This window comes from Labeo rohita, chromosome 8, assembly GCF_022985175.1.
Source record: "Labeo rohita strain BAU-BD-2019 chromosome 8, IGBB_LRoh.1.0, whole genome shotgun sequence".
NCBI lineage: Eukaryota > Metazoa > Chordata > Actinopteri > Cypriniformes > Cyprinidae > Labeo > Labeo rohita.
The window spans coordinates 26,669,667-26,694,961 of NC_066876.1; the positions used below are offsets into that span (position 1 = coordinate 26,669,667).

General features: G+C 35.5%; 1 protein-coding gene across 7 annotated transcripts in view; it reads right to left on the reverse strand.

The window, feature by feature from the left end:
- Window positions 1-25,295, reverse strand: part of LOC127169379 (voltage-dependent R-type calcium channel subunit alpha-1E) — a 173,987-nt gene that overhangs the window by 7,088 nt on the left and 141,604 nt on the right. For 4 of the 7 annotated variants that reach the window (XM_051116713.1, XM_051116712.1, XM_051116709.1 and 1 more), the window contains 21 exons: window positions 24,661-24,720; window positions 24,462-24,568; window positions 23,886-23,982; window positions 22,707-22,867; window positions 22,371-22,505; window positions 20,125-20,326; window positions 19,231-19,395; window positions 14,906-15,019; window positions 14,681-14,773; window positions 14,344-14,454; window positions 13,762-13,827; window positions 13,517-13,608; window positions 13,203-13,368; window positions 11,658-11,785; window positions 7,999-8,095; window positions 6,968-7,073; window positions 6,774-6,881; window positions 6,484-6,584; window positions 6,147-6,253; window positions 3,676-3,799; window positions 12-140 (listed from right to left, as the gene is read on the reverse strand). In XM_051116713.1, the coding sequence (XP_050972670.1) occupies window positions 12-140; window positions 3,676-3,799; window positions 6,147-6,253; window positions 6,484-6,584; window positions 6,774-6,881; window positions 6,968-7,073; window positions 7,999-8,095; window positions 11,658-11,785; window positions 13,203-13,368; window positions 13,517-13,608; window positions 13,762-13,827; window positions 14,344-14,454; window positions 14,681-14,773; window positions 14,906-15,019; window positions 19,231-19,395; window positions 20,125-20,326; window positions 22,371-22,505; window positions 22,707-22,867; window positions 23,886-23,982; window positions 24,462-24,568; window positions 24,661-24,720 (2,469 nt within the window). Of the gene's footprint in view, window positions 1-11; window positions 141-3,675; window positions 3,800-6,146; window positions 6,254-6,483; window positions 6,585-6,773; window positions 6,882-6,967; window positions 7,074-7,998; window positions 8,096-10,984; window positions 11,082-11,657; window positions 11,786-13,202; window positions 13,369-13,516; window positions 13,609-13,761; window positions 13,828-14,343; window positions 14,455-14,680; window positions 14,774-14,905; window positions 15,020-19,230; window positions 19,396-20,124; window positions 20,327-22,370; window positions 22,506-22,706; window positions 22,868-23,885; window positions 23,983-24,461; window positions 24,569-24,660; window positions 24,721-25,295 lie in introns of all 7 variants that reach the window. The other 3 variants (XM_051116711.1, XM_051116710.1, XM_051116714.1) reach the window with 2 other exon arrangements.

Below are 25,295 nucleotides of genomic sequence, written 5' to 3' on the forward strand. Positions count from 1 at the left end.
ACAGGTAGTACCTGTGGCTCTACCGCCAGTCGAGGCATGGAAGAGGCTCGGATAGAGACGCCTCTCCCTGGCACTTGCAGAGGATCGGCCTGCATGCTAGTGGGGCACAGCACACTGCTAAATTCTTTGTGCTCTGGCACCTACGCAGTTAGAAAGAGAAAAAACGGGGAGGAGGGAAAGACATTCAGTCCTTACTTTAAAAAGGAACACTTAGTAACTTTAAAGCTCCATTCACACCAAGAGTGATAACAATAACTATATTTGCGTACGCACCAGCACTTTTTTTCTAAACTCTAGTTTTAAAAGGAACGTATGTGGATGTAAGTGACCTGCTGCTGTTTTGTTTCGCAAAGACACCAAAGGAGAAACAGATGATGAGATAAAGACCTTACTCTGTTGAGAAAGTTTCACGTTTGAAGACAAATTTTATTTATACTTCTGTCTGAGTCAGTATCCGTTTTTGATGTTGCATTTACAGGGCTTTAACCAGCAGATGTCTTCAGCATGCTTTGTTTCGAAAATATCTAAATCAGTTTTGCCAACAGTGTTGCCAAGTCCGTGGTTTTCCTGCGGAATTGGGCTGCTTTAACACTGTTACCGCGGGTTGTTTTTGATGTCCGTGGGTTGAATCGACCCCAATAACGTCATATTTAGCCCCTGGAATGCAAATTTACTAGGGGAACCCCGACAAAAAAACATGCATTTTATCCCCAGAACGCAATTTTTAATGGGGGGGCCCACTTCAAAACGCAATTGGACTAGGTTTGGTCCACTTTTGAGTAACAATTGGATGGGTTTTGTTGTGAAAACCTGGGAACCTTGGTTGCCAAGTCCATTTATTTCCTGCAGAACTGGGCTACTTTAAAACTGTTACCACGGGTTGTTTACCATATCCGCAGGTTGAAGCGACCCCAATAACGTGATGTTTAGCCCCTGGAATGCTAATTTAACCAGGGGAACCCCACCAAAAAATGTGCATTTTACCCCCCAGAACGTGATTTGTACTGGAGGACCCTTTTTGATTAGGTTACTTTTGGGCTAGTTTTGAGTAGCAGTTGGGCAGGTTTTGTTGTGGAAACCTGGCAACCCTGATCTAAACAGTTAATATAGCTAGTGTAACCTATTTAACACTGAATTTAGCTAATACAGTCAATGTAGTGAAATAAAAACAACAATTCCAAAGGAGGCAAGACAATGTTGTCGAAATTAGTGCTGGATAGGTAGTTTTAAAAGGATAGTTCACCCACAAATGAAAAATTCTGTCATTAATTACTCACCCTCAAATCGTTCCAAACCTGTAAGACCTTCGTTCATCTTCGGAACACAAATTCAGATATTTCTGATGAAATCCGAGAGCTAAAGTATTCTCGTAGCTTCATAAAATTACGGTTGAACCACTGATGTCACATGGACAATTTGGTCAATGTTCTTGGTACTTTTCTGGACCTTGAATGTGGTTGGACCCTTGCTGTCTATGGAGGATCAAAAAGCTCTTGGCTTTCATCAAAAATATCTTAATTTGTGTTCAGAAGACAAACAAAGATCTTACAGGTTTGGAACTGGTGGTGATTAATGACAGAATTTTCATTTTTGGGTGAACTATCCCTTTAAGTTTTATGTTACTCTGTTTGATGTGTAGAGCTTCTCTGCAATATCATTATTGCTTATTAGCTGTAAAATCATTTTGAAAGTGATCCCAACAGTATTGTTTTTCTATATCATTATCGTTATAGTTGTGGTGTGAACTCCGCTATTCTGTTAAATTAAGAATGATTATAGAACTTTTATAGTTATAGTTATCGTTGTTCTTGGTGTGAATGGGCTTTAAATATCATTGCACCAAGTGTGTCATTGTTAGGAGTGGACATAGAATAGAAATGCAAGGATATGAAAGTCAGAAGTCAGAACAACCTGGCTAATGTTAGATTTTTGGGAGCAAGTATTTATTTAAATATAAGAAAAGCAAAATGTGGCAAAGTGGCAAGAGCGAATCACCATAAGCACAACATAGAGCCAATACGCAAAAGCAACTCAAAGGGGGTGTAGAAAGATTCAAAGCAGAAGCCACGCACTTTGCAAGAGCTCTTATGTGTACACCCGGTTTCAAACATAAACCAACTTAAAATCCCTTATGACATCTAGAGTTATATCACAGTTCATGGCAAAAAGGCAAAGAAAAAGCTACCAGGAGGGGTAGAAAATAACAGTACAGATAAGAGCACAGAAAGACATCTAAGCTTGTGTAGAACTGCTCACTGGTTATATAAGTGCTGGAAGTTATCTGGACCTAGCAGTCTAACCTTGAGAAACCACATCAATACACCCTTCCGAACCTTAAAAAACAACTCTCTAAAATCTCTCCCTTTACAAGGCCAGAAAGCAAATAAAGGGATGGCAATAAAGCTGCAAATGTGAAAAGACAATGAATCAGGAAAAGTAGAGGCATCATGCAGGACTGTGAATCAGAGGTGACGTCCATGCACATGACTTCCTGATAGATCAGACATCAATCCAATCAAAAGTTTGCTAGTGAGTCAATGAAAGCCCATTTCCGAACATAAGAACAAAAAATCATGCTTTACTAAATCATAATTCTGAGATAAAAGTCAAAATTATGAGACTATGAGACATTTTTGTTATATGAGAATTTTTTGTCACATAATTGAGTTTTTGTCTTATCTGTGATTTTATCTCAGAATTATGATTCATAATTATGTGATGGAAAAGGGCTTCCATATTCCTCAGAGTGACAATCAATCAGTGATTTAAAGTCATTTACATATAGTGTGAAGAGATGTTAAAATGCGGACTGTCGTAATTTTATCTGTCACTTGTCAAAATATTAATAAAAACGTATGCTGTGTACGCATGTAAACTTAAAAATGAACCTACTTTTTCTGACAAACCATTGCCAAAAATCTTTAGAAGCAGATATCAAAAGTTCTAGTTGTCATTTTTAGCTTCAGCCTCATCTATGTTACAATAAACATTTAGCACATAACTGACAACTGACAAATGAATTAACAATTCAACTGTCCCAGAGTCAGTTTTTTTGCTTATACCACTGTTTTGTTTTGTTTTTCCATTCTGTTCTGTACAGACTGTGCAGAATAAACTATAGAGACAACAACACAAATGGATTGAAACTTTCCCACACACGCTACCCACAGTCTTTGACGTGTCCCAGTTTTAATTTTATTTTCATTTTCATTTGTGTAGGACTACTTATATAGCTAGCTACCAAACTGACCGAAATTCACAAGAATAAAACCTTTGTTTTACTGACCAAGTGCTGCCAATTACAGTTTGTTCTTTGCAAATCGTATCTCAAATTAAGACTCTGAAATTTTTGTTCCACTTTTCTATTCCTAAACCTTTTACAAATGGATCAGTATCTGGCTGTGTGATATTCAGACCCTGTTACCATTTGTATCAGTTTTCCAACATGAATTATTCATAAACCTCCAGGTAAAAAACACTGAGAATGAGCCTGAATTCACATACAGTTTGAGAATTTTAAATAGATTGTGAATATTGTTTCACCAAGCAAAGTAGCTGTCAGGTATTTCATGCACATATGTAAAATAATGAATAAAAATAATCACGTCATGCAAGACATGTCAAGGCATACTTGTCAGTATGTCTGATGAGATTTGTGTATTTAGTTTCTCCTACCATACTCTGAAGGTGATACTGGTGTTGGTAGTCTTCCTGCTCTTCCATGCTGTCTTGGGCCAAGGGCTGCATGAAGAGATCTTGAGGGGAAATGGGACTCAGTGCCACAAACCCACCTCTAGTCCTGAGGAAATAACACAGAAACTTGTCAATTATGCTCATGTTGCCTTGCACCACAAATTCATCCACAAACAGGGTACAAACTGTTGATACAAACAATGTTTTTGGTGATCAGAAATAAGATTTTTAGGACAATTCATTTCAAAATGTTGTGACAGTGTTAAATTGGAGTTTGGGATCAGTAAGATTTATAATGTTTTTTTAAAGAATTATCTTATGCTCATCAAGGCTGCATTTACTTGATCAAAACTACAGTAAAAAAATCTAATATTGTGAAATATTGTTACAGTTTAAAATAATGGTTTTCTATTGTAATATATTTTAAACTTTAATTTGTTCCTGTGATGCATCAGTCATTACTCCAGTCTTCAGTGTCACATGATCTATCAAAAATGCTGATTTATACCTTTTATTATCAGTGCTGAAAGCAGTTGTGCTGCTTAATATTTTTTTGGATTTCAGGATTATTTGATTAATAAAAAGTTTCAAAGAACAGCATTTATTCAAAATATATTTTTTTGTAACAACAGAAGTCTTTGCTCTTATTATTTTTTTAACAATTTAGTACTTGGTGAAAAAAAAGAATAAATAAAAGAATATAAATTTACTGACCAAAAACTTTTAAATGGTAGTTTATATTGTTACAATATACTTCTATTTTAAATAAATGCTGCTCTTTTTAACGTTTTATTTGTTAAAGAATCCTGGAAAAAAGTATGACAGACTCCAACAAAATATTAAGCAGCACTGAACTGCTATCAACATTGATAATAAATCAGCATACTAGAATGATTTCTGAAGATCATGTAACACTGAAGAGTGGAGTATTCATGCTGAAAATTCAGCTTTGCATCACAGAAATAAATTACATTTTAAAACACAGTCACACAGAAAACAGTTATTTTACACTGAAATAATATTTCACAATACTCAATTATTCACACTATTTTTGATCAAATAAATGCAGCCTTGATGAGCATAAGAAACTTCTTTTAAAAAAAAAACATTACAAATCTTACTAATCCCAAACTTTTGAATGGCAGTGTATATATATTTTCATTATATAGCATATAACCTATAGGTAAATTATGTAAAAGTTTATTCAACATCTAAATTTCTATCACAAAAAGATAATAAAGAATTGTGCCTCTAATGCTTTAAAATATTGCACTGCATTGTGTAACTAAAATAAACCAAAACTTAACATAATATAATATATAATGTAACATAATAAATAAATAAAAATGACAAAAATACAACAAAGCTACCTAAACTTCAGCTAAAATTAAAGGAGAAGTCCACTTCCAGAACAACAATTCACAAATAATTTACTCATCCCCTTGTCATCCAAGATGTTCATGTCTTTCTGTGTTCAGTCGTAAAGAAATTATGGTTTTTGAGGAAAACATTTCAGGATTTTTCTGCATATAATAGACTTTATTGGTGCCCCGAATTTGAACTTCCAAAATGTAGTTTAAATGCAGCTTCAAAGGGCTCTAAATGATCCCAGCCAAGGAAGAAGGGTCTTATCTAGCGAAACGATCTGTCATTGTTTTCATCATGTATATTTTTTAAGCATAAAAGCTTGTGAATCACGTCTTCGAATCACCACAAGTTCATCGTCTGTGTACTCCGGCTCAAAAAGGTAGAGTATGTTGAAAAACTCCATGTTATTGTCTCCTACAACTTCAGAATCATCCGACATCCTTGTACCTAACAGTGTAGCAGTGTTTGACTTACTTGCACTTTCTTAGTCTGTGTGCGTTCGCTTTGTAAACACTGGCTCTGTAGTTCCGCCTACATTCCGTGTGACCTTTCGATGTGATTTAATGGTACGTGGACGCGCATCCCAGAGCCTGTGCTACACGAGCTTTTGTGTTCAAAAAGTATACAAATTTTTATTTTCCAAAAAAAATGACAGATCGTTTCGCTAAATAAGACCCTTCTTCCTTGGCTGGGATTGTTTAGAGCCCTTTGAAGCTGCATTTAAACTACATTTTGGAAGTTCAAAATCGGGGCACCATGAAGTCCATTATATGGAGAAAAATCCCGAAATGTTTTCCTCAAAAAACATAATTTCTCCATGACTGAAGACAGAAAGACATGAACATCTTTGATGACAGGGGGGTTAGTAAATTATTTGTGAACTGTTGTTCTAGAGGTGGAGTTCTCCTTTAAAATGAAAACAGAAAATCTAAAAAAATAAAATCTAATTTAAAATATTAACAAAAACTATAGTAGTATGTCAATGATACTAAAATAACACTGGTGCAGACAGAAACAGAGTGAATGTACAGTAAGTACACACACACACACACACACACACACACACACACAACATGTACAATTACAGGGCAGATCCTGCACTGTGGGTCAGGAATGGCAGAGCTTTGGCACTGCAGAGAATATCCTGTGGCAATGAAGATGCATCCATGCGTTGGAACATCGGTGCATGTTTCTGCAAGACAACATTAGACAGTCAGTACAATCCCTCCAGTAACAGCAATCTAGTAGCCCCCAAAAAACAGTACATCTTTTCAACTTTGGGAAGTTTACACTTCAAAATGAGATATGAAGTAAAATGAATAGCATTCTATGCAGTCAGATGGCAATGTTGCATATATAAGCTGACTCAAAATGCCTAAGGTTGTGAGCTGTAGTGCTGCAGAAGGTAAAAGACACCTGTACCTGTTCCTCAAGCTGTTGACGGAGCTTCTTAGCTTTGTTCTGCTTGTAGTAGTCCATTATCATCATGGCTGCATAAATCTTCCCGATGGTCATGTCACTGGCTGAAAGAAAGATTTGTTTGCGTGGGAAACTACGATTTCTATGCTGATTACATTTACGCTCACTTTCAACGGAGCCTGTGGGCACCCCTAGTGGCCAACAATGGCACCACAAGCTAAACTGTCAAGTCCAAGGTGAATTATACTCAAAAAATTAAAATAAAATGCTATTAAAGCACTCGGATCTCTCACCTTTGTGGATGGGTACAAGCAGATCAAGAGATTTCTGTGAAAGGTGTGGCCAAATGACGCTAATTTCCTTCTGCAGTTCTATGTCCATCTGACCCCTGTCCTCACCCCCTGTAACACAAAAACCAATATTATTGAGGGGGAAAAAAGACAAATCAGAAGTCACAAATCTTAGCTAAATTAGCAGTGGCGCCAACCTCGAGCGATTTTAATGTCCAGCGCAGTTCTTATCAGGGCCATAAGAGTGGAGGTGAAGTGGACGGACATGTCCTCATCCACTGGCATGTTCATCAAAACCAACCGCTGAGAGAAAGTCACCATAAGGACAGAAGACAGTTGAAATACAAGGACTGCAAAGCTAAAAAGTGAGTGAGAATGTTTTTAAAACAGGTTTACACTCTTAAAAATAAAGGTGCTTTAAAAGGTTCTTCACAGCGATGCCATAGAAGAACCAGTTTTGGTCCCATTCAGTCAAAGAACCATTTCTTTCTTACCTTTTCATAATCTGAAGAACTTTCTTTTACCACAAAGAACCTTTTGTGAAACAGAAAGGTTCTTCAGATGTTAAAGGTTCTTTATGGAACCATTTAGACAAAAAAAGGTTCTTCTATGGCATCATGAAGCACCTTTATTTTTAAGAGTGTAGTTGACGTCATCTACAGTTAACAGCAAGAAGACATTCATCACATCACACATTCATGCACACAGTTGAAACACATACTGGATAGAGACAGAGTCAAGATTTATGCATAGAAACTGGAAAAGGATCACACTTTATGAATATGCCCTTTGCAATATGTCTTTAACACTGGAACAAATGTCAGTGTTTTGAAGACGTTAAGGTGACATATTCAAATAAAGTATCACTGGTGGATGCACAGGGACTTAACGGTAGGATGATTAAAAGACATTGACAAAATAATTACAAATAATAATATGGCTATATGTACTGCAATTATTTGACATACAGTGGCCCTAAAACACTTAAGTTACTTAAAATGTCACTACATTAGATATAAAAAAATAAAACCAAGTGCAAACTTTTAGCTAACTTGTGTGTCACAAATCATTCTCACTTGGTTCAGTATGCTTTTACATAATGCAAAGATACAGTTTTCATGTTCTTTTTAGTTTGACCAAAACTAGTAAAGTGTCCAAATATGTCTTGGGGACACAGAGCCTCTTGAAAACAAGCAGACTTCATTCAAATCGTAATACTGCAGACTACCTTATACGCCACTTTGGAGGGGCATTTCTTGCCCAGGCCAAGCGGTGGCGACATGCAGGTCAGCATCTCGTACATATCAGTGTAATGAATACGGCCACTAGGAGGGGGCAGTCACCAGGGGCAATGTGATGAGAAGAGGAGAAGGAAGCAGAATTGGGCATTCCCAAGGAACAGGGGAGGAGAGGAATATTGGCATAGAGGAAAAAGGAAACAACAGAAAAGATAAAGGGAGAAGGAAGAGACAGGAAAGGGAAGGTCATTTTAATGTGTTTCATACTTAAGAAAAGAAAAACTGTTAAAAAGGGAAACTGATTAAACACAGAGGTGAGGTCAGGTGGAGGTCTTTCTATGCATTGCTGGCATAGAAGAGGCTAAAGGAGAGAAAATATTAAAACAGCCAAAGATCTGATGAGTCAAGCAGGTGGATCTGAGGATTTGACTGGCTGCATTAAAAAGGAAGCACTGCTATTATAATACATTAACTCACAAGGGGCATTGTGCTCAGAATCTGAAATTAACAGGGGCTCTGGTTAAAAATGGCAGCAAAACTTTCTGAAGGTAAATTTTTGTTAATGTACACTGCCGTTCAAAAGTTTGGGATCAATAAGATTTTTAATGTTTTTAAAAGAAGCTTCTTTATGCTCATCAAGGCTGATCAAAAATCTAGGAAAAAAAAAACTGTTTTCTATGTGACTATATTCTAAAATGGAATTTAGTCCTGTGATGCAAAGCTGAATTTTTAACATGATTACTCCAGTCTTCATTGTCACATTATCCTTTAGAAATCCTTCTAATTTTTAATTATAATACAATTCTATTATCATTGTTAAAAAACAGTTGTGCTGCTTAATATTTTGTTGGAACCTGTGCTACCTTTTTTCAGGATTCTTTAATAAATAAAAAGCAAAAAAGAACAGAATTTATTTAAAATGCAAGTCTCTCATAACAATATAATCTACCATTTAAAATTCTGTGGTCAGTAAATTTTTATTCTTTATTTTTTCTGAAAGAAGATAATACTTTTATTCACTAAGGATGTGTTAAACTGATAAAAAAATGATAGCAAAGACTTATATCGTTAGAAAAGATTTCTATTTTGAATAAAGGCTGTTCTTTTTAACTTTTTATTCATCAAAGAATCCTGGAAAAAAGAATCACAGGTTCCAAAAAATATTAAGTAGCACAACTGTTTCCAACATTAATAATAAAAGTAGTAAATCAGCATATTAGAATGATTTCTGAAGGATCATGTGACACAGAAGACTGGAGTAATGGTCTTTTTTTGTATTAATATTTCACAATATTACTGTTTTTTAAGTAAATTCAGCACAGATGAGCATAAGACACTTCTTTAAAAAAACATTATAACAGTGTCTGTGTGTGTATACAGTAAATATTTATTAAATACAACACATAGATATAAAAAAAATCATAAAAAGTCAAATATAAAAGGTGTATGTATGTTTAAATTAGATTAATTAGAATAAAGATAATATATAAATTATAGAATTCTAATATGAAATATAAAATTGTAGCACATGTTTTTTTTTAATAATAATAATTAAAAATGTTGATTATTTTTTACCTCTTAAAAGGTAAAAACTGCCAAACAGCAATATTTCCCCTTTAGAAATATAAAGTTAAAGGATTGGTTCACTTCCAAATCAAAATTTTACTAACCCCCTTTGTCATCCAAGATGATCATGTCTTTCTTTCTTCAGTCGTATAGAAATTATGTTTTTTGAAGAAAACATTTTTTTTCCATATAGTGGACTTCTATGGTGCCCCTGAGTTTGAACTTTGAACTCCAAAATGCAGTTTAAATGCAGCTTCGAAGGCCTCTAAATGATCCCAGCCGAGGAAGAAGGGTCTAGCGAAACGATTGGTTATTTTGTAAATAAATTTAGAATTTATATACTTTTTAACCTCAAATGCTTGTCTTGTCTAGCTCTGTGATGCGTATGCAAACTCTGTGCAGTCCGGTTCAATACAGTTAGGGTATGTCAAAAAACTCCCATCTCATTTTGTCCTCCAACCTCAAAATCATCCTACATTGCAGCAGAAGTACCAACCCAGTGTTTACAAAGTAAACATGCAAAGAAGGTCGAATGTCCTTTACAAAAAAAGGTAAAACAGCAATGTAGGATGATTTTGAATTTGGAGGAGAGTACGCATGCGCGTCGCAGAGCTAGACAAGATGAGCATTTGAGGTTAAAAAGTATATAATTTTTTTTTTTTTTTTTTAGAAAATAACCAATTGTTTCTCTAGACAAGACCCTTTATCCTTGGCTAGGATCATTTAGAGCCCTTTGAAGCTGCATTTAAACTGCATTTTGGAAGTTCAAACTCACCATAATAGTCCAATATATGGAGAAAAAATGCTGAAATGTTTTCCTCAAAAAACATAATTTCTTTACGACTAAAGAAAGAAAGACATGAACATCTTGGATGACAAGGGGGTGAGTAAATTATCGGTAAATTTGGAAGTGAACTAATCCTTTAATTTCTGCCACTGTGGTACGTCAGTGGAGAGATGAGCACACTGTTCTCTTGATTTACTAAACAGGTGAGACAATGGCGAACATGAGGAGTCTGCCCTCCTCTAACCTAAAACCCACATTTATGCAATAATGTTCAATAAAAGCCCCAAATCCAATTCAGCCACAGAGAGACTGAATCCCTACTGACATCCATTGGCAGTGTTAGATATTATCTAATGGAGTTCACTGATGGATGGCTCTCAGTGTCATTAACTGCAGCAGTTATTCACACTTCAGGAGCGGGACGCGGGCCAAAGGGATGAGTTGTCTCTCTGTGCACTGAGCTCTTGTCTCTGCCAGTCTTTGACCCGGTGGAAAGTAGCACTGGAGTAGATCACAGGAACGAGAGGGGGGTGACGGGTGTTAGCTAGTGAAAGAGTGGGAAATGATAAAAGGAGTGGAGGAAAGAGAGGCAGAGGGGAAGTTTTTTCGTGGGTGAGCCAAACCTTGCATGCCACCCTGTAGGGGCAATTCTTTCCAAAGCCCAGTGGAGGTGATATTGAGCGTACTACTTTGTACATCTCCTTATAGTGTAGCTTTCCACTAGAGAAGGAAATACTGGCCGTTAACAGTAAATTAGACAACTTCAAGATAAATGTAGTAGGAGTGGTTATTTTTCATGAATACACTTTAAAGGGGTCATACCATTCATTAATGTGTTTTTTTTTTGTACCAAAATCTGTATATAGCTGTTCCATCTGACTCATAGAATCAAACTACTGTAATTTTGCAGCTGTAACTTTGAAGTAAATGCTTAGACAACCATTTTCTGCAGCTTAGCGTCAGTAAATGAGGTCCAAATTCAGCAAGAGTTTGCTTTCTTAGTGTAATGAACTCTTTAATCTCAAAAGACCAATAAAAAAGTGAATTTCTCATGATATGACCCCTTTAAATAATCCTGTGGGGTTTCATATTAGTGTAAAGAAACTGAAAGATAAATGACAATTACAAAGCAAATTTCTCTGTACATCATTTAAATATGACATTCATAAGGCATATGTTTAAAAAAACTCAACTGTAATTAAACAATTGTATGTATTTTTAATATATTATAATAAATTCAAAAATATTGTTGCAGAATGAGAAAAAAGTATATATTTTATAAGATGTTTCCCTCACCATGCTGCACGGTCATACTCTCCCCAGATCCGTACAAACTCATCCAAGTGGTGAGGACCCAGAATGGACGAGTCACGCGTCAGGTACTCAAAATTATCCATGATCACGGCCACAAATAGATTTAGCATCTGAAAGAGAGTTGGAGATGTGAAAATAGAGACAGAAAGGTACTGAGTGAGGTTCAGAGTGTTAAGCAGTGGCAGATATTCATGTTGTCAATGATCCAAGTTTCATTTTAACCTAATGTTTTTGTTTTTGTTTTCTCATTTTAAAATCTCACCACATATACGGTTGAAGTCAAAAGTTTACATACACCTTGCAGAATCTGCAAAATGTTAATTATTTTACCAAAATAAGAGGGATCATAGAATGTTATTTTTTATTTAGTACTGACCTGAATAATATATTTCACATAAAAACGTTTACATATGATCCACAAGAGAAAATAATTTCTAATTTCTTAATTTATAAAAACTACCCCGTTCAAAAGTTTACATAGACTTGATTATTAATACTGTGCTTAATACCTGAATGAACCAAAACTTTTATTTTTTTGTTTATTGATAATTGTGTTTTTTCTGTGATAATAAAGTGTTTTTTCAGCACTTTTGAACCCTTTCCAACAATGAGTTTATGATTTTGAGATCTTTCTTTTCAACTGAGGGACTCTATGCAACTGTTGCAGAAGGTTCAAATGCTTGCTGATGCTTCGGAAAGAAAAAACATGCATTAAGAGCCGGGGGGTGAAAACTTTTTGAATTTGAAGATCAGGGTAAATTTCACTTATTTTGTCTTCTGGGAAACATGTAAGTATCTTCTGTGGATTCTGAAGGGCAGTACTAAATGAAAAAATATGATTTTTAGGCAAAATAAGAAAAATGTACACATCTCCATTCTGATCAAAAGTTTTCACCCCCGGCTCTTAAAGCATTGTGTTTTTCCTTCTGAAGCATCAGTGAGCATTTGAACCTTCTGTAATAGTTGCATATGAGTCCCTCAGTTGTCCTCAGTGTAAAAAAATGGATCTCAAAATCATACAGTCATTGTCGGAAAGGGTTCAATACACAAAAATGATGAAAAAAACCACAGAATTTGTGGGATCTGAAGGATTCTTCTGAGGAACAACAGGCAGTTTAACTGATCAGGACACACTAAAGCAATTATCACTAAACAAAAAACAACACAGCTGTGGATCATTCAGGTAACAACACAGTATTAAGAATCAAGTGTATGTAAACTTTTGAAGGTCATTTTTATAAATTCAACTATTATATATGTACTATACCTATATGACTTTTATGTGAAATATCTTATTCAGGTCAGTACTAAATAAAAAATAACATGCATTTTGTATGATCCCTCTTATTTTGGTAAAATAATTAACATTTTGCAGATTTTGCAAGGTGTATGTAAACCTTTGACTTTAACTGTATTTTACGTGGCAAAAAAATGGATTTGGTGTAAATATGTCTTAAGTGTGTGGGGTTTGAGTGTACAGCTTTGTAATGCTGTGTACTTGTGTCGTTGAAATGAATTGCCTCTCACCAGAAAAGAACTGAAGAAGATGAAGGAGACAAAGTAGAAGTATGCAAAGTCGGTACCACAATCTTTTTTCTCATTTGTAGTTGAGTTGACAGACTTGTCTGGTTCACAGTCCTTTTCTCCTAAACACGATAACATGATTTCCTGCCATGACTCACCTGTTGCACTCCTAAACACATACACACAAACATATATGTATATCTTAAATAAATCACATTTATTCATCCCCGAAGGGTGGTTTGCTTCATTGTATTGGCTTCACAGTAAAATAAATAACATACCATAAAATGTAGCACCCGAAAAGAAGTTGATCTTACCTAAACAACAGCATAAGTGCACCAAAAAATGTCTTAAAGTTATTGTGTTCGTTGATTTGGGTTTTTGAATTCAGCTTGATGTTGCCGAATACCTTTAGTGAGATTACAAACAAATAAAAGGTGTCTCTGTCACATTTACAGGCTTAATGACGTAAGATAAGAGAAAAGGTGACAAAGAAACAAGGGAAGAGACAGGGAAATGAATATAGAGATGGAAACAGACAGTCTGGGGAGAAAATCTTTACCTGCATGCCAATGATGGCATAGATGAAAAACAGCATGGCAATTAGCAGACAGACATATGGAAGAGCCTGCAAGACGAATCCCATGTTAAACACCAAATTAAAAAATGATTCTTACATTTCCTGATGAAAATACCAGTGCTTGCAAAGCAGTTCAAAAAGACTGTTAAAGCTTTAGGTAAAATGACAATATGAAAATTAAATATAGATGGAATGGTTTATTCATTATTCAGTAACGTGTAAATATTACAATTACATAATTGCTGGTAGTTATTAAATGGCAAGAACAAAAGTACAAAGTTTGCATAAAAATTAGAAGCAAATTAAAGTTGAAATTATATACAGAATAAAAGTTTAATAGTTTAAAGTGGAAATAACACTTTGTAAAAACCAATGCAGCGTAAAACTCTCGAGTGGCTTTTATTAAACAGCAGTAACAGCAATATGAGAAGTCTATTCTCTGAAAGAAAATATTTTATAATAAGTGGCTTTAATATAAAAGCACAAAAGAATGTTTAGAAGATAAATAAAAAGAAGAATTATGCATTTCAATGTAGTGGTACTGCAGTAAGAGCCTTGTCTGACCTTGAAAGACTGGACAAAAGTCCAGAGCAGAATACGAATGGTGTAGCCCTGACGCAGAAGTTTAATCAGCCTGGCTGCCCGGAATAACTTCAGGAAGCCCATATTAAAACCCTGCAAACCAATCAGAGCACAGAGTTGACTGCTTATGCAAATAAATACTGGACAAAAACCAATCAGGACACAAAGGTCATTGCTTGTGGAATTAAATACTGAGTACAAAGCAATCAAAACACAAAGAAGCTTGTTCGTCCAAAAAGAAATTAGAATACAGACGTAATTGCTCATGCAAATGACTACAGAGAACACATAGTGTATATGAGGCTGAAGGATTTCTCACTTTTACAGCGTGGACTTTGTCAACCACAATTTCAGTGATGCTTCCTAGAACTGTGATGAAGTCAAATATATTCCATGTGTCTCTGAAATAATTCTGAAAGATATAAAAGTAGTAATGAATGCTAGAAATGCACTTTGTTATTTGTACATTCATATATATATATATATATAGAGAGAGAGAGAGAGAGAGAGAGAGACTATTATTATATTCCCAGTATGTGCTTACCATAATTCCAAATGCCAGGATCTTGAGAACACACTCCACAGTGAAAATAACAGTGAACACAGTGTTGAGGTTTTTCAGGACATTGTCATAGCTTGCAATACGAGGGTCATGATGCTGATAGAAAGCAAAAAAGACATAATTAGATCACTCTTCTTTTGTAGAAACATTCATTTTCTGTAAAGCTGCTTTGAAACAATATGTATAATGAAAAGTGCTATAACTGAATTGACTTGAACTTGATCATCAGTCATCAGTCACAAGGACAACATGCTATTCAGTTTATCAGACCTGTGTTATAAGTGCACATACATAAAAATATATTTAAATTTCAATATATTATGAATATATTTATATAGTAATAGTTGAGGGGTACATAAGAATGAAAAACAGTAAACACAATTAATTTAATTTAATTTAATTTAATCTTAAATTTCCCTTATTGGTCCAACTTTTTATTAGGTGCCTCTAAATACTATGTACTTAATAATATATATATAGGCCTCATGAATTGTTAGGAACAATGTACCCATTGTGTTCACATTGAATTGCAAAACACTTTTGCTGCTATTGTAATTATAGATGTAACTACAGAAATGAATTACAGGATTATATTGAATATTGATTATATGAATTATATTTAAGCATAATGTTAAAACATTTACGCACACAATAAGTGCACTGTACCAAATATTATTTTAAATGTAGGTACATAGTAGTTAAGGACGATTAATATAAAGTGGGTCCCATTTATTTGCAATAAATTTAAGACAACACACTTGACATTGAGCGCGTTTACATGCATGTTCTTAAGGCGATTATGCTTAACAAGCTGTCATGTAAATGCAGTAGCTTGTTTTCTTTTATCAGAGTAAGGTCATGAACGGCGTAAGCATAAACCGGTCGACACAGGTAGTTTTTTTGCCTCTCACCCCGATTTTGCGCAGCATGTAAACGCAATAACTTGCTTTCTGTCAGCTTATTGAAGTGCGCATGTGTGATAAGTGACATGAACGCATCGTTAGTGCAGATTTAAGAGCATCTAGACAGAGTAAATGCTTTGCAATAAAGAAGAAAATATATTAGAAAAGCAGACTCTTTCATGACTCAGAAAACGATAAAAGTGTTGTTGCAGCAAAAGTAGAAGTGGTTCAGTCAAAATGCTGCATTTATGACTGCATGAGAGGATAATATGAGCTGTAAGTTTCACGCTGACATGTTGCAAGCTTTGTTTAACATCACAACCGACAAAAATACGTAATCCTCAGTGTCAGATACGCAAATGATTATATTTTGATCGTCACTAAAGGGAAGTAACCTGATTTATTAATAAAGTCATGTAAGCAGCTTACTTGCGTTGTCAGGTTACTGATGTGCATATAAACGGCGAAACCTGGTTATTTTAATAAGCTGATATTTGTGACTTATCAGCTTACTGGTGTGCATGTAAATGTGCTCATTGTGCCATTAAGATTAATTAGATCTTCATGTACCATGAGATTAGTAAAACCACAATGAACATTAAAAAGTAACTACACGTAACTTGAAAACAACAACAGCAACAAGGTCTTTAACCAAGGTAACTTTGACCTTAAATATATAATTTAATATAGAATTTTAAATATAACATTGAAATAATTACATATTTACACTTATACACTTCAATGTGTTGTATAAATATTGTAAACAAATGCGTATATTAAATACAGACTACCAGAAATCGCAGTTCTTTCTCTCTAGGGCTGATGATACACGAAGCAGCTTTTTGCCAGTGTTGCCAAATCATGTTGTCTGGCCACTTTCCCATTGAGAATGGCTGAATACTGAATACCTGGGTCACTCACCTGGTTGCCCACTGACGGCAACATTGCTCAAAAAGTTGCCCCGTGTATCATCAGCCTAACTCTATGTATTCAAATTAGCCACCATGAACTTCTGTTTACATTAATCAAGTGATGATCAAGGATTTTGAACTTCTGTTGACGCAACTCTTTCTCAATAGTTAGAAACCCTTAACATCTGCCTAGCAATGTCTTGGCAAACACTGAGTATGGCAACAACTAAGTAACACTAGTATACAAAGCACAGAGAGCCTTAAAGGAGAAGTCCACTTCCAGAACAACAATTCACAAATAATTTACTCACCCCCTTGTCATCCAAGATGTTCATGTCTTTCTGTCTTCAGTCGTGAAGAAATTATGGTTTTTGAGGAAAGCATTTCAGGATTTTTCTCCATATAATGGACTTCATTGGCGCCCCAATTTTGAACTACCAAAATGTAGTTTAAATGCAGCTTCAAAGGGCTCTAAATGATCCCAGCCGAGGAAGAAGGGTCTTATCTAGCGAAACGATCTGTCATTTTTTTCAGAAAATAAAATTTTGCATACTTTTTAAGCACAAAAGCTTGTGTAGCACAGACTCTGGGATGCGCATTCACGACGCTACGTACTATTGAATCACGTCGATAGGTCACGTGGAACATAGGCGGAACTACAGACCCAGTGTTTACAAAGCGAACGCGCAAAGAAGTGCAAGTAAGTTTGTAAACGCTGTTTACAAACAAAAAGGTGCAACGATGTCCTCCTCTCAAGTTGTAGGAGAAAATAAGATGTTTTTCGCCATACTCAGTACACAGACGATGAACTTCCTCATGATTCGTAGTAGTGATGGGAAGTTCGGATCATTTTACCGACTCATACCTTTGAGTCTCCTTCAGCAAAATGAACAAATCTTTTTTCGAGTCATTTCGTTCATTTTAGCAAAATGTAATTAAAATGTTACGTGTTACTTCACTAACACATCTACTGCTTACGCAAACGTTGATCACACTACAAACAAGACAAAACTATAATGGTATAAGAAACAGAAAGGATTAATTTATTATTTACCTGGTCTTTAGTCTATGATTACCTCACCTCACTTCTTATCTGACAAGTTTTCGGGTTTGAATCGTTAGTTCATCATGTGACAGCCCTATAAGATGAACGAATGATTTGAAAAACCATAAGATGTTGCGCATGCAGGACCGAGACAACTCGTTCTTCCCGAGTCACATTGAAGATTCGTTCAAAATTAAAGAATCGTTCAAGAACGACCTACTAATTTGTAGCATCGTGAACGCGCATCCCAGAGCCTGTGCTACATGAGCTTTTGTGCTTAAAAAGTATACAAATTTTTATTTTTCAGAAAAAATGGGCGATTGTTTCGCTAGATACGACCCTTCTTCTTTGGCTGGGATCGTTTAGAGCCCTTTGAAGGTGCATTTAAACTACATTTTGGAAGTTCAAAATTGGGGTACCAATGAAGTCCATTATATGGAGAAAAATCCTGAAATGCTTTCCTCAAAAACCATAATTTCTTCACGACTGAAGACAGAAAGACATGAACATCTTGGATGACAAGGGGGTGAGTAAATTATTTGTAAACTGTTGTTCTGGAAGTGGACTTCTCCTTTAAAACGTCAATTATTTCTTAAAATGACTTAAGATCTAATTATAAAACAGACATTCCTTTTCTACTAATGTCACTTAGGCCATGCAGGCTTCTAGATAACATTAAGCGACAGACAAACAGCTCTTCACAGTAAGCATCATTTTACACATATTCAGGTCTGAAGCCATTCTAGTGTTGAACACCCACATTTCACGATCCAATTAAAACCCTGATGGATGCTAATATGTCAATAAAGCACTTAGAAAATTGAACCTAAATGAATAAGACAGACAGGGAGAAAGGAAGCTGTTCAGACTTCAGTATAATACCTAAAAATATCTATGCTCTATTACTCTCTCTGTGCTTCAGTGTTAGGCAGACCACTGCAGACATAATGACTAGTGGAGGCCGACCTCTAACTCCAGGTGAAATTAGTCACGGGAGATGTCAGGCTAAAGCTAATGAGGAAAAGTTAAATAGTAGCTGGTGCTTCAGATCAATATTTAATAAGCTGTGACTCATGACTGTCTGGTTTTCTAGCAGTATCACAGACCACGGGTCACCAGCAGGGGCCGAAAAACAGCTAAATCAACCCAATTTATTTTGACAAATGCACACACAGAGAAAAAGGTGCCACCCTAGAAATACTCACAGCCTTAAAATAAGTTTAAATTTAATTTTAATAACAAAAACACTTACAGGGATAATATATCCATCCATTTCTGTCATTATATGGTATATATATAAGCATAACTTAACGCAAGTGGTATTTCTTGCATGGCTACTAATCAAATAAATGAATAAATAAGTAAAAGGAGGAAACACTGATTTGAGAATTCTTATCATAGTAAAAGAAAGAGATCACAGTGCAGCAACATAAAGAAATCCTTCCTTACCTTCATCATGAGAACGATGGTGTTAAGGGCGATCATCGTCAGTATGGTGTATTCAAATACGGGAGACACCACAAAGTGCCACAGCCGGTACTGTAAGGTCTGTCTGTTCTGGGGCATGTAGCGAGTCAAAGGTTTGGCACTGATGGCAAAGTCGATACAAGCCCTCTAAGAGAGAAATATACAGAATGTATAAATATACAAAGAATGTTTCTCTAACACATTTGCGATTAATCTCACATAAGATTGCTTGCACTTTTGTGCACGATTCAGGTCACAATAAATCTAATATGACATTATTAATGGTTAAAGGGATAGTCTACCCAAAAAATGGTTCCAGGTTCCACTGACGTCCATAGTATGGACCCAAAACAGTTTGGCTATCTAAATGCTTTCAAATATCAAAAATGCATTCAGATTTGTAATGACACAAAGGTCAATAAATGCTTTTTTTTTGTTTTTCTTTAAGGGTATGATGGGGGAGGGGATGTGCAGGGGGTATATACCAAATAATGGATACCAAAGAAAGGAAGATAAACAAGTAGATTTATCTCTGGATTCACTATTAATTAAGATCCACGTGCCAGCTATATTAGCTTTGGGTTGATAAGGTATACATGCACAAATATTTGGAAGTCAAAATAATGTCTTGAGTACTTTTCATTCAAAAGCTCCTTTGAGACTGCTGAAGTGAAGAAAATTAATACTTCTATGAAAAGCACTCACGCTGTGGGAATAAGTGGCAGTGCTCTGATAAAGATTCAACAGCAAGTCACATAAGAACATTAAGACTTTTCTTTATGTTGCCTCAAGTATGTGCAATTGCTTCTATGCACATCACTACACACATGCATTCAACTTGATTTGCAACATGAACATAAAAACGGGATCGGTCACCTCATTTTTCTCCAGACTGCACTCCTCCATCATTTTGTCACCCTGCTCTTGGAAGGTGATGATGATGAGGGCCACAAATATGTTGACGAAGAAGAAGGGGAACACCACAAAATAAATGACGTAGAAGATGGACATCTCCATTCTGTTTCCCTGACTGGGACCCCGGTCCTCTTCGGTCACATCCACAGAGTGCTGCAAAACTCTACAATGACAAACGAGTCGGTTTATAGACAAAACTATATACATTTATCTATGATATACAGTATTTGGACACTTCGTGGCTGGGAAACATCAGTGGAACATGTGAATAGTTAATGTGATAAAACCACTTCATTTGTTAGTCTGCTAGGCCACCTGTGCAAACTTAAGGGAAGCTGACTTCATATATCCACTAAAATCACCTTTAGACTAGTTGGTTTAAAATCATTGCAAAAAAATTGCTCAGAAAAGTGAAGTTAGTGCTCTAGAAACATTTGTTCAAATATGCCACACCTTATTAAGACCAAATTCGCATAGGGCCTGCTGTGTAAGTTCACTCAAATAAATAGAATAGTGGTTCTCAACCGGGGGGCTTTGGCCCACCAAGAGACATCACTGATTAAAATGACATAAAATACAACTGAAGTCAAAAGTTTCCATACACCTTGCAGAATCTGCAAAATGTTAATTATTTTACCAAAATAAGAGGGATCACACAAAATACATGTTATTTTTTATTTAGTACTGACCTGAATAAGATATTTCACATAAAAGATGTTTACATATAGTCCACAAGAGAAAACAAAAGCTGAATTTACAAAAATGGCCCTGTTCAAAAGTTTACATACACTTGATTTTTAATACTGTGTAGTTACCTGAATGATCCACAGCTGCTTTTTTGTTGTTGTTGTTTATGAGTCAATTGCTTGTCCTCTTGAACAGTTAAACTGCCTGCAGCTCTTCAGAAAATTTCTACAGGTTCCACAGATTTTTTTTTTTTTAGCATTTTTGTGTATTTGAACCCTTTTCAACAATGACTGTATGATTTTGAGGTCCATCTTTTCACACTGAGGACAACTGAAGGACTCATTTGCAACTATTACAGAAGGGTCAAATGCTCACTGATGCTTCAGAAGGAAAACAATACATTTTGAATTCGAAGATCAAGGTAAATTTAACTGTTGAGAAACATGTAAGTATCTTCTGTAGATTCTAAAGGGCAGTACTAAATGAAAAAAAAAAAGATATTCAGGCAAAAATAAGAAAAATATACACATCTTCAATCAGTTCAAAAGTTTACACCGCTGGCTCTTAATGCATCGCTTTTTCTTCTGGAGCATCAGTAAGTGTTTGAACCTTCTGTAATAGTTGCATATGAGTCCGTCAGTTGTCCTCACTGTGAAAAGATGGATCTCAAAATCATACAGTCATTGCTGGAAAGGGTTCAAATACACAAAAATGGTGAAAAACCTAAGAATTTGTGAAACGTGAAGGATTTTTCTGAAGAACAGTGTTACTGTTTTTTTGTGCTGTGTGAAATACAGACTGAACATTGGCTCAAAACACTCAACCACTGCAGAAGCATATGATATGTAAATTCAGCTCTCAGTTGAATAAAACAAACCAGTGTTGCGCTAGTAAAGTTTTGATTGATGGCGACTGTAATCAAAATACAGTGATATACAGGAGTTGTACATTTGGTGCGCACAAATCTGTTGTTATTGATGCGCAAACAAACCAGGCGTGTGCAATCTCATATTAATTGCTTGTTCTGAGAGAGGAACTGTTCACTGATGATGTCGATTCCGCCTTCAGAACCCTGAGTTTCCACACATTCAGAACGTTTTTATTTTTGTATTTTGGAGTGTTTAGTCATTCTGAATGGATCCGTATAGAAGGTATATGCAGTGCTTTGACATCTTCCTGTAGTCTTGTGTGGTATGGCAGGTTAACTTGTTTTAAGTTACTGCATAACTGAGCAGAGTAAGTACTTTTAAGTTGTAAAAAATGTCTGCAGTCAGCAGTGAATCAAAAGTGTATAGGGGGTTTGCAGTATTGATGCAAAAATTTGCAAACCCTTGGAGTAAAAAAGGCTGAGAACTACTGCTCTAGAAAGTGAAAATGTGAGTTTCTGAATATGCATATATCAGCACACAGCTTCTAGAAAGGTGTTAAGTGTAATGTTAATCTTCTTAAGGTGTTAAAGTTAGTAATACAGTGTGATATATACATATATACTAAACATATATACTAAAGTTGGTTCTTACTGTGGCCACCCTTCCCCAGTGGATACAGTGAAGAGCGTCAACAGAGCCCAGATGATGTTATCATAATGAAAATCACGTCTCTTCCATTCTCGTTTCTCCTTTTTCTTGTCTTTGTCATAATCAATGTAGTAACCCCTATAAAACATTAAGAAAATACATTTTCCACATAATTTGCAAAGGAGATTTTGAGCTCCTAAAATGTCATCCTTCTATTCGTAGCAGCATTGACATTTTCTAAAGTCTTCTGAGCTTTAAATAATGTCTGAGCAGCTTAAAATTTAATTTAAGTTTAGCATTATATTTAGAATTTATATTGCAAATGTAATGGGTACCCACTTGCACTCGTTTTCACTGTCCTTGGAACTGTCAGTACAGTAGTAAAACTTCCCTTTGAAAAGCTGCACTGCAATGACTGCAAATATGAACATAAAGAGCTTGTAGACAATGAGGATGTTGAAGACATTCTTTAGTGACGTGACCACACAGTCAAACACAGCCTAAAAATCAAAAAGAGAGAAAGAACAATTAGAGATAATGAAAATTGTATTATTGCTATTTAACTTTATTTTTATTGACATTTTTATTATACTAATTTTAGCACTTCAACTGAAACTATGCATGCATGCATACAATGTTCTTGTGTTCACGTTCTTGTAATGGTCAGTACAAAATTCAAGCAGTTAAAAAAGCAATCTTTTCCCAGCTGACATATTTGCAACCCTTAAATCTCTAATGAAATTTGCTCTACTTTGGAAAAACAGTTGTCCTTCTGTCTCTTAAATTTGTCTCTCACATTTTATCACTTCGCCTCTTTTTTTCCACACATTGCTGGCTCTGTCTCCACCTCTTACACCATGTCTCTCTCGTTCGTACATACACAAACACACACACATACACACTGAGAGTTCTGTCAGACTGGAGAGAGTTCCCATGTGTGAGGACTGGGAACAGAAAATACTGATGCAGTCTTTTCACACATAGCAAGAGAGTTTCATCACTTTCCCTCTTATTTGATCTCATTCTGCTGCTTCGCTGACCACATTTGTCAAATAAACAAGTTCAAATGAGATAAACACACACTGTCCGTATAGTCAAGGATTTGACTAATTGCCTAATCCAGTAGTCTTGCAATTCAACAGAACATTTGTACCTACAGTGCCTTGCGAAAGTATTCATACCCCTTAATTTTCTTCACGTTTTGTTATGTTGCAGCCTTATGTTAAACTGCTTTAAATTACTTTTTTACAAACCTGTTTTGTGCTTCGGCATTATGGTGTATAGAGTGTAGATTGATGTGGAAAAAAAGTCATTTAAAGCATTTTAACATAAGGCTGCAAACAACATGAAAAAAATGAAGGGGTATGAATACTTTTGCAAGACACTAAACACTCGCACACACAAGACCGCTTTTGTAACACTTTACGGTCACATTTGATCAATTTAATGCATCCATAAAGAATAAAAATTAATTTCTTTCAAAACAAACAAAACTTTTAAGCTTTCATGTTAACATACCTTAAGTTTGGGAAGTCTTTTAATAGTCTTAAGAGGCCTCAATACTCTGAGAACACGCAGTGATTTGATGGTTTTAATGTCTCTTCCTGTGTTACTTCTGCGTAAGATGAAAACATGTATAACTACACAATCAAAAAAACTGCCTTATTTCTCATGTACAAATACAACCACACACACACATTATATGGCGCAAAATGACAAGAGAATGTTTTTACCCCATCACATTCCTGCCAGATGCCGTGAGCCACAATCCACAAGAAGACCAACAGAGAAAAAAATGAGAAACAGACAGGCATTCTGAACCATAGAGCTTCTTAATGAACACAGAAATGCTTTACACTCACAACGTAGAAAAGAGAGCATCAACAAACATCAATGCGTGTCAAGATTTTGAAATGCCTGAATTTTTTTTCTCACAAAGGTCATGTAGTTATCACACGGCATTAATGGAATTTGAAAATGAATAACAAAACATTTGAGCAACGCAGCTAAACAGCTTCATAAACATTTTCAGATATACCAACAGAATGGAAAATTTAATTTGTTATATCTCATATTTAAATTCATTTGACTCACGTGAGAGCAAAGGCTACCAGAGCTCCCACAACAACTATGAAGTCCAGAATGTTCCACAGGTCACGGAAATATGAGCCATCGTGCAAGAGCAAACCCTGCTCAATCATCTGAAAAAGATATGATAACATAAACATACATAGCATATTTATATATACAGTATATGCACACACTAAGGAACATACACAATCCATCAACTTACCTTGATTATCATTTCAAATGTGAAGACACCAGTGAATACATAATCAAAATAGCGCAGCACCTATAACACATAAAGACAATAATCCAAAACGGATTCCAACGTCAGCATTAGCAAATACGCAAATGCATGAGACTTATGCGACATTAGCATTGTTTGCCGCTGACTGCTAAATTTGAACGAGCCAGAATGTTGCTATTCTTGTGATGGATCCACTGACGACATCACAGCACTGACGTTACCCTCACTCTATAGATTTAAATATAAGTCTGTGCATTTCTGAAAGGGAAAGAGGCTCATTCTTCAGCTTCTCAGTTTTCTACATCTAGAACATAGTTTATGTAATTTGTTTACATACACACAAGATCTCATCAGCTATTACTGGAAGAATCTTAGCATGTAATTAGCTGTGGTTTCATACAGCTGGTGCGCTGTCACTAGGGAAATTTAAAACCTGCAACAAAAATCTCATTTCTATTAGCTCGGAAACAATGCCAAACACTTCATGACCGACAGGGAAAAATATCATCAGAACCAAAGACACTCAATCATCTATCTACTGGGTATTTATTTATATTGTGAAAAATGAAAGATTTTACATGTGAATACTTTCCCTTTTTTTATTTGTTAACAGACAG